At 32.1% G+C, this 10,336-nt stretch overlaps 1 protein-coding gene across 1 annotated transcript; it reads right to left on the reverse strand.

Annotated features, from left to right (window-relative positions):
- Positions 1-17: 17 nt before the first annotated feature.
- Positions 18-4,299, reverse strand: LOC105156456 (WPP domain-interacting tail-anchored protein 2). Its single transcript, XM_088875754.1, has 5 exons — positions 4,143-4,299; positions 2,578-3,137; positions 1,363-2,495; positions 1,019-1,219; positions 18-522 (listed from the first exon to the last, which is right to left on the reverse strand). The coding sequence occupies exons 2-5, from the start codon at positions 3,110-3,112 to the stop codon at positions 316-318; spliced, it is 2,076 nt and encodes a 691-aa protein (XP_088731880.1). The 5' UTR covers positions 3,113-3,137; positions 4,143-4,299; the 3' UTR covers positions 18-315.
- Between the last annotated feature and the right edge of the window lie 6,037 nt (positions 4,300-10,336).

Here is a 10,336-nt window from a genome sequence, read left to right on the forward strand (position 1 = left end):
AAGTATGCCGCATGATCTTATCTGAATTTCAACCAAAATTATCTTGCCACAAGTTGACAAACATTAGATCAATACATACACAAGTTTATAGCGTTTTCTACCCTCTGATCCAACGTTCAATCAAAACTTGGAATCAGATAAATCCTACAGACAATTTACAAGAATGTAGAGTCCCTTCCAGGACTCAAGAATTCAAACACCAACAAACAAAGACTAATAGTTTTACAGACTACAAACAACACCTCCAAGAATTATGTACATAGAAATTAAAAAAAAAACGTAAGAACGAATTCTTGTGGTATGTTGTACAAAGAGTCAACTTTCAGCAGGTTTAAGGATGGCGAATTTTTTCGGAAACAAATGTCCAGCTAATACTGATAGCAACAGAACAAGAACAGCCATGAATATAAATGTTCTGCGGTAGTTCCTAGTCTCATCCAGCCTCTCATCCTCGACGTTTTCGGAACTGGAGGACCCTGTTTCATTCTCATCTGGGAGAGCATTCTTGGTTGATTGATCGACCTAATTCACATACACCAAGGTCACATTCTGATCACAGAATCATGTCCTACCCTTAAACATTACTTTTCTTGAAAGAGATGAGGTTTGATCCTTTCAAGTTGAACATATGGTACGGAGAGCAACTTAATGTCAAATATGTCTAGGAGAAATGGGCAAGAATCTAGCATTTGTACGTTATGAAAATCCAAGTGTTATTAGAGAGAAATTGACAAGAATCGTAGATGCCAAGACGAGAAATGTTTGAAGAAATGATTTTGCAAATGATCATGCAAAAAAGTTGAAGTTTGTCCCAAGAGACACTATGCTGAAGAAGGGTTTCAACTTTCAAGTATGGACTCAACAATGTTACATTTTTTGTACTTTTAGATCTTGAAACTGAGGCAAACCTTTGTTTTTTACCAGAGGTCATTCTTCACTTCAGAACTGGGGTTTATCACCACGTCATCAGGATTTGCATAATCAAATAGCGATTTAAGGGATGAAAATTGAGACCTACCTGGAAACTTTCTGAATAGGAGATATCTGTGTTATTCACTGGTGAAGTTTTTCCAGACTCAAAATCAGCTGAATCGAGCGCAGATAACAGCACCTCTTTCCCATCACAGCTCCTGCTGTCTTGCAGAATTACAGATGCATTCTGCCGTTCTTTACGTAATTTCTCTATCAATACTTTATTTTCCTTTGTCAAGGAGATTAACTGCAGTAAATTAGGTCCACTCAGTGTTTCAAATTTCAAATGCATTAACTTCAGACTCTTAAATTTCGAGAAGACCAACTTTTAATGAGAAATGCAACAATATTTTAGGAAGGAACAATAAGTCAAAAACGTAAATAATGCACCTGTTTCTGCACACGTTCCCTCTCCATTGCTAGTTGCATAACTGTATCCATAATCAAACTTGTTTTTATGCTGATGTCTTTTGCGCATGATTGTTTTTCAAGAGTAGATTCATCCAAAGATTTCTCCATGAATTCCATTCTAGATCTTAGAAACTCAAGTTCTTTGTTAATTTCTGAGTTTTTCTCGGACAAAATAATGCATTGCTCCTCCGCACTTTCGGTCTTACTTTCAGCTATTGCTACCTTTTGTTTCAGTTCATCAATTAATGTTTCCATGTCCCATATTGCAGTATATAACATACTCTGTTGCTCTTGGCTTGCCTCGGAGGACGCCCTAGAATGTTGGAGTTGGATATCTAACTCCCTCAACTGCTTCTCAAGTACGCTGACCTTTTTCGTATGGCTTTCATTACTATTTTTCAGAAAGTCGAGCTCTTCTGTCAGTTCAAGGTTTGAGTCGGTTAATTGTGTAGCTTTCTGCTCAGCACTTTCAGCCCTACTCTCTGCTGTGTCTCTCTTCTCCCTTAAAGACTCGATTTCAGCTTCCATTTCTTTAAGTTGATGTTGACTCATCTCGTTCGAACTATTTGCCTCCTCAAGCTTGGATTCAGTTATTTTAAGCTTTTCTTCTAGCATCTGAACCTTTTCTCTTAAACCTGTTACTTCAGCATTATCAGCGACAAGCTCTGTAATTCTGCAGTTGAGTTTCTCGATTGAAGTTTCTTTTACATTTAACTGATTTATGCAATCCTGCAATTTACTGTTTAACTCGTGTTCCCTCTTGGTTGAATTGCTAAAATTCAAGTGAACAATCTGTACCTTTCCCACCATTTCTTTTGTTATCCCCATCAGTACTTCTGCTCTATTATCGGCCTCTAAGAACCTACCCCAAGCAACCTCCGCTGCCTCTTCCATGCAGATGGCAACTTGTTCAGTTAACCGTTTCTTTAACTTCAGATCTTCTTCATTCTGTTTGAGCTCAGTTAACTTCTTTTCAAGTTCCAGCTCTCGTGCAAGAGATTTTTCCAACATTCGGAGGGTACGTCTTTGTTCAATTGTCCGTGTTGCAGGCTTCCATTCTGTGCTTGCTAAATGAAGTTCTTCATTTACCCCCACAACCAAGCCATTTTCCCCTGTTAAAAAGAGCCCCCATTAGCGAAAAATGACAAAAATCAGTAGATATGTGCATTATGATGATTATACGGGAAGACTTACATTCATATTTTTTAGAAGAAAACGAGGTCATCTGCAACTTGGCTAATTGAATTTTCATCTCCAAAATACGCTCTTGTGACTGTTTTACTAATTCTTCAGAGTCATGCAATTTACTTACCGGCCCAATGAGCAGTTCCGTCGAATGATCACAAGCAGATATCTTACGAAGGGCATCAACAATTAGTTCTTGAAGATCACCCATCAAATTGTCCAGCTCTCTCAACTCAAAACTTAGCAGCGCATAGAGTAGATCGAATGTGAAAGCCTTTTCAATCAATTCTGCTGATATGTCATTATTTTCAACATCAATTGCTCCGATATCGATTTTGCCAGCCAAGATATGCAATAAGAGATTCTCTAAATTTGCCAACTTCTCAGAAGAGCACTCTAAAGCTATATTTGCTTCAGATGACACTTCCAAGGCATTCTGTATCTCTCCAACATCATTGGAGTTGTATGCATCTGCATTCAGAGGTTTTTGCATGTCTGAATCCAAAATATCAGATGGCATCGCAGTCATGTCATTTGCACCCATTACTACTGATAGTCTTGATTGGATGCTGCGAATAGACGAAAAAGCATTATCAAAAAAAAATTTCAAAATCAGGCATCCAATGAAATTCCTCAACTAGTTATACCACCAGCTATCAAGACAAGATTTAGTACCTGAAAAACAAGATCACATAGGAAAGGCAGATGCATCTATCTGATACATTCTAAGCAATAATCTATCTTACCATATTACAAATGATACCTAGAGTAGTATAGACAAGATCGGAGAATTGTGCCTCTAAGAATATGCGATCCTACATCAACGACAAACTAAAACTGATTGTGTTTCTTAGCAAAGCAGCTACTCTGTGTTTACTGTTTAGGGTGTAAATCCAAACGTGGTTGCCTTCCATAACAATATAAAAACCAAGCACTCGCGCACTTAAGTCCGATCACAAAGGAAACGAAGTTGCACCATTGGTCTTAATTAACAGATGTAATCTGATAGCAAGAGAAAAGAAAAGATCTTGAACAATGTTAAACCAAAAAAGCCTGGGAATGTGAGAAAACACCATGTACGATCCTACTTAAGAACCAAGAAAAGAAGCCCAGAATCATCCCAGTTTCTAAATCACAAAAAAAGACACAAATATACTACAAGAATCAGACAGTTTTAGCTCTAATGGTAGTTACAAATTCTTCGTGGTTGCACAAATACATAATACGCAAACCAGGCATTGTTCCTCCTCTATCTTCCAGCAAGAAGGAAACTACATACTGAAAATTGGACCAAAGGAACTCCATACTTAAAAACAGCAATCTTGTGACCCAAACGAGGAAGAACGACAAAAGTAATTAAGGAAAGGCGCCAAAATCAAGAGTTTAATCCAAGAATTGCCTCAAGTTTCGAAATTCTTCCTACTTACCAGCAAAATTGAGCAAGAAATAACATTCCTAATCAAAGCGAAAATCTTGGAGCAGCTCAAACAACAGTACACATCAGAAGAGACTCTCCGTCCTGGACTCATTTCTTTAGCAGAATTCAAGACTTAAACGAAGGCTAAATTTCATACCTGGGGAAAAGAACTTTTCGGATCTTCTTGGATTCCCCTACCAAATCATGGGTCTCATCATTACCGTTGATTAGAGGTACGTGCTGCCATTCTTGAACTATCGAGAGTTGAGATTTTCGACAGAAGAGAGATGAAATGGTAACGTGAGCCTTGGTATATATTACACAACAAAACAGGTCAACTTCAGAGAGTTGGCGGATGGGTTTGAGACTAATTTTTCACTGTATTTTCTTGATCGGTTATAGTAAAAAGTTAAGTTATTATGGTAAATATTAAATATATATATACATTTTGTACATCTTTTTTAGAAATTTAGTCATATATGGAAACCAATTTATTAGAATTCTTTAGTTGTTACATCAATAGTCTTCGTCTATGAAACGTTCAATTTGATTAATAATTATTATTTAAAGAAAAACTCGTCAAAGTAGTCAAAAACTATTTTGTTATAATCAAATCATGAATTTTCTGCTACGAGTGAATTCATTAGAAATTATAATTTATATATATGTCAATTCACTTAAAGAAATACATCCTTTAACACAAAACGTAACGGATTTTTTTAAAATATATCATAATTACAAATATTTATTATTATTTAAAAAAAAATTAAATACTTTTTTATATTAATAAATCTTTCTTTATGACAGTCAATTATAAAAGGTATTTGCTAAATGATTTTCAATTTCAAAAGAATATTTATAATTTTAAAAATAAAAAAAAATATTTATAATTATGATAAATTTTGAAAAATTACCCGATAATTTACCCTCTTATTTAATAACATTTTGTGAGAGGTTTGTGAAATTTGATGTGGTAGAGAAGAAGGGGGGCAAGGGTAGAAAGATACTTTAATAAAGCCGACAGCAAAAAGGTGTACGAGTCCCTACCTTAAACTCTGCTGCAACCCCAAACAAATAATGTATTTTGTGAGAAGGAATTAGAGATTAGTGGGCTGCGCGCCCAATTATTATTCAGACTAAACGACAACTTCACAACAAAGTACCAATAACGAATGTTAGTGGATGCACAGCACCACACGCTCCTCTCCCACACCCCTTTAATAAATTATTAGTGGTTTGTGATGCATCATTTTTTATATATATTAATCGTTGCGGCATATTATTTTTGTGTGCGTATATAATAAATATTTTTTATAATTTAAAAAATATTATAAATCAGTTGTTGTAGTACGTTCTTTCTATACGTATATAATAAATCTTTCACATTTTAAAATATATTATAAATAAAAGTAAAAAATATAAATTAATACATTGCATTAATTAAAAATAATAATAATTTATCAATTAATGTAAATTTTAAAAAATTTAATATGTTAGTTATTTAATCATAAAAAATGTTTTTTACCTCACCAAAAATTTGATGTGGTTGTGTCGTTAACTGCTGCTTGTGAGCGTGGAGGGGTTTTTCTTTTTATATTAGTGTAGATTTACTAACCATCATGAGATGTTAATTTTGCGTATAAGTAATAAAAACAAATTATATTTTAAATAAAAATAAAATTATAAATCAATGATCTATCTATGAGGAGATACAGACTGGATAAAATACGACTGCGACATAGGAGTGATCAATTTCGGATATTTGCACACATCACCAAAATGTAAGTAGTAAATGCGCTCACGTGATTTTTCACATTCTTAGTTATGAATAAAGCTATTTAAAATAATAAGGCTAAAATAGTAGGGGTGGAAATGCAACTTGAGAGGCCTGAGGCTGACTGGGCCTACTTCCTATGGCCCAACACTAGTTCATAAACTTAGTGGGCTTTAAGTAGATTCATCTCAAATGGGCCTCATCAGCCCGCATGCATTCAAGACAATTCGTTACTCCATGGGCCGTCTCAAAACAAGGCCCATGATACATAAACGTTAGAGAAAATAATGAATTATTTTAGGAATTAATTATCATCTTATGATATAAATATTCAGAATTGAAATTTACGTAAATTGCAAAGTCAAGGACAGCTATCATACCAATGCACACAGAAAACCGTACTCAAAAGATTGATCCGACATCCAAACTAACGTGTGTATATATATATATATATTATAAAAATAATAATTATATTATTACATTAATACCTAAATAAACATATTAATATATAAAAAATTATGTTACAGATGAAATATATATGTTGTAATAGAGACAGCAAGGACACCTCTTGTCCGAAAATAAAAAAGATGGAAGGCAAATACAAACAAATAGTCCTTGTCAATTTTTCAAACCCACTGTTGAGGACTACCACATTGATGTTACTAAGACCCAACGCATTTTGACCTTACACACACTTGCACATTTAACACCATGCAAAACTACAACTCCCAATATTGCATTAAACTACCTACATTTCCACTCACCAACTTGCCAAACTTCCTACAACAACATCCTCCGGACCACTGCTTCGTCTTTACAACACTTTCTTACAAAATGTCTCCAATTCAAATCTTCAATGTATCTCCTACCATAAAACTTGCGTAAAACGTTGACGTCCTAACAAATGTGGATTTGGAAATACGCGACATGTCATAAATTTAGTACTAAGAGTTGCGCAGAATGTTGACGTATTAACAAATGTGGGTGTGGAAAGATCTTTTGCCGACTAACAAAAAAAAATAAGGGATAATTATACTCATCTCTCATGAGGTTTGGTGTAATTATACAAAGATTGTTTTTTGTAATTTGAGATATTACATCTAACACTCTATGAAGTTTGTTTTCGTCTAATAAATAAATTTCTCCGTTAGTCAAAGTTCACTAAATATATTTACCATCGATTGACTTATTACTGATTTATTGTAGGTCAAATAATTTTGTTTTAGACTAAACTACTCTTATAACAATGAAATATACCTCCTCACATGTATTAACTAGTGAAGATATATGAGGGTAATTTAGTCGTAAAAAAGATTGATTTGATATATGATAAGTCAGTAATAAGTCAATTAAGGGTAAATATAGATTTTTTTTCAATTTTTTTGTTAACATAAGTAAATTCGATGAATTTTTTCTAATGGTGTGACTTATTTGTTAGATGGAAAGCAAATCTCAAAAGTGCTAGATGTAAATTCTCAAATTATAGAAAATTTATGTGTAATTACACAAAAACTCAGAGTGTAATTATCCTAAAAAATAAAGTTAGATCATGAGAGGGAACAGATATTACAATGTTAGGCAGCACCCAACACAATCAACCTCTGCGATTGGTCCGAATGCAATAAAGTTTGTGGTAACGCACATTTTCAAGAAGCTCTCGCCATCTTTTGATGAAATGAAAGCAGCAAAAGTGTGTGAAATGATTGATGAGTATGCCAAAAATCATTTTGTGTATTTCTAAGCCTTTAATTAACAGTAAGACAATTGCTTTTTCATGATTCAAACTCCGGAAACGTGCTTCCATCTAATTGATTAAGCTTCATTACCAACTTCGCCTTTATTATGATTTCACCCACACACACTGTATCTGTGTGTGTGTGTATATATTCAAACTCCAAAAACGTGCTTCCTATAATTGATTAAATCTCTCATGACCAACTTCACTTTATTACAATTTCCATACAGCACACACACAACTGTGTAAAGATGAGAGAGAGACAAAGAGAAAGGAAGTGGCAATGCCAACCAAGAACGACAATAATCAAATAGAAAGGACATAATTTCCACGTGGCGACGCCCCATTAGCGAGGATCTTCACTTCTTTACATTGAACACATAATTGCAATTGGAATTTGGACATATATATATCAAAGGGCCCTAAGGAATCTAATCAATCTTTATTTTTCTTTTATGAAAAGATGGTAGGTATGATTTTGTTCCTCCTCGTCTTCTTCTTCCTACCATCTTCTTTAATTTGAATCTTTTCCCATGATTTCCTTTCTTCTTATTTATTTCCCTCTGCATATAATATATATTATTTTTCATATAATCTAAATACCTAAAAAGATAGTCGAAATCTAATTTGATTGGATCCAACTAATCAAATGAATGAAGTATAATCACTTGTATTCTGATTAATTTATACATATTTTCTTGACAAAATTCAATTTAAGGTTTTTTTTTTTTTTTGACAAAAACGCATATGTAAGACTGCAATTGCTTGTAATTTCATCTCAAAGAAAAAAAAAACCAAAAAAGATGGAATGATCAGTTTACTTTCGATGTTTTTTATTTCTTTATATGACGTGATGTTATATTTAAAATATACTATTAGATAAAATTTAAAGAAAATGCAAAATTATACTTAATGTAACACGTAATTTTTTGAAAAAAATTGATAAGCAATGGCTGCCTAATTATTTGAAATGAATATTTGGGGTAAGTGTTGATTTGGTCTAAAAGAAAAAAGGTGTCCTGGTAAAAGGAACCCAGTGGATGAATAAAAAAGATATATTGGTCCCTAGATGACATGTTTGACTAATAATATATAAGGCTACAGGCCTGGGAGTCTGCGTTTTAGTATTAGGTATTTGTAAAGCAGAGCAGAGCAGATTCCACTATTCTACGACACTTGACGCTGCAACTCCCAACGCCAACCAATCATGCCATATCAGAAACATAAAATATAGAAATATATATCAGTGTGTGTATTTTACTTTTTTTTAAAAAAATATATTTACAAATTGAGGTAAATCAAATATATTAAAATTTAGGGAAATTTGTAATTTTTTATAATTATAAATTATTTTTTATTATTTAAAAATTATAAATATTTATTGTAGGGGTTATTTAATTTGTTGGTGTATTTATAATTTTAAAATAATAAAAGAGTATTTATAATTAAATAAAAAAGTAAAAATTAATTAAATTTTATATTTTATAAAAAATATTTAAAATATCCCAGAAAAAAAGAAAAAAATATAGGGCGAGAAGGGGAAGGGGAAGGGGAGGGAAGCAAGGGCAAGAGGGGCAGGAATAATGATGAAGTGTGTGAAAGCAAGCTGCATAAGCTAGGGGTTTTGACCAAACAAGGCGTTAAGAAAGAAAAGATTATAAGCTCTGTTTCCCAGGTAGTAAAGTAGTACGTTGCAGACGACAATGTCTTCAACTTTTTTTTTAAAAAAAAAATAATCATTATAACATATTATTCGTACGTCTACATAATAAGTAATTATTTATATTTTAAAATATATTATAAATAAAAATAAAATATAGAAACCAACACGTTATATTTCTACAAACTAATATTTGTAAGTGATATTTTCATATTAGTATAGATATATAGATTAAAAAAAGAATTCGAGTAGAGGTGGTTGAAAATACATAATGATATTTTTGATAATTTACGTGTAAATTAATTATTATTTGTGAGTGAATGAATTTTTTTTATATAATATATATATATATATATATATAAATAGTAAATGAAATATAGGAAAGAGTTGGGATTGTGAGATGGTGGCTCAAACTCTCATCTTTATCACTAAAATACTGAGGCAGAAAGTAAAGAAACAAAAGGTAAGTTAAATACATAAAGCTGCAAATAGGTTGAGCCTTCACCTACAAATCATAATCATAAGCACACTAAAATAAATAAAACTAACTATAATAATGGACTTCAATTACATTTCTGGGGGTGTTGGCAATAATTTCTTTTTTTTTTATTTTTAATTAATCAAAATTAAGAGTGTTTCAAAACAAGAATTAAAAATGAAAAAAAGTTGAAGTTAGGGTGTTTGAAAAAATAATTTAATACTTATGATTTTACTAGTAAGCTGTAGAAATTGTATTTAGTGACAATTTTATACATAATTTTTTTGTCACTAAAAATTATATAATGACAAGATAAAAAATTATTGTCACTTAATATATATTTTTAGTGATAATTTTAAAATTATCCTTGATATTTCATTGTCAATATCATACTTTCTCGTAGTATATATGGCTTGATACAATTAGAAATACCATTTATTGTTTGAAAATTAAAGGTACTCCCTGAAAAAGGTGAAAATGTTAACTTCAACCTTTAAAAAAATTATATTTCTTTTAACATTAAAAAATAGTTTAAATCATCATGAGTTTTCTTGATATTTGATATAATTACAAATTCTTCCTTATTTTCTTAAAAATTAATCAATATCTCCCCAATTTTAACAGTCATCCAACAACTAGTCCAATTCTCCATTATGCTTTCATTCATTTTTTGAATGAACTGGCCAAATTGCCCTTGGACTATG

Source organism: Sesamum indicum, linkage group LG2 (genome assembly GCF_026168435.1).
Source record: "Sesamum indicum cultivar Baizhima isolate 11 linkage group LG2, ASM2616843v1, whole genome shotgun sequence".
NCBI lineage: Eukaryota > Viridiplantae > Streptophyta > Magnoliopsida > Lamiales > Pedaliaceae > Sesamum > Sesamum indicum.

Bases quoted from the DNA above. Each gene is read 5' to 3' on its own strand.
- LOC105156456 (XM_088875754.1), bottom strand. From the start codon at position 3,112: ATGGGTGCAAATGACATGACTGCGATGCCATCTGATATTTTGGATTCA. The intron at 2,496-2,577 runs GTAAGTCTTCCC...TCTTTTTAACAG, and splicing joins TTCTTCTAAAAAATATGAAT to GGGAAAATGGCTTGGTTGTG. The intron at 1,220-1,362 runs GTGCATTATTTA...AATTTACTGCAG, and splicing joins GGGAACGTGTGCAGAAACAG to TTAATCTCCTTGACAAAGGA.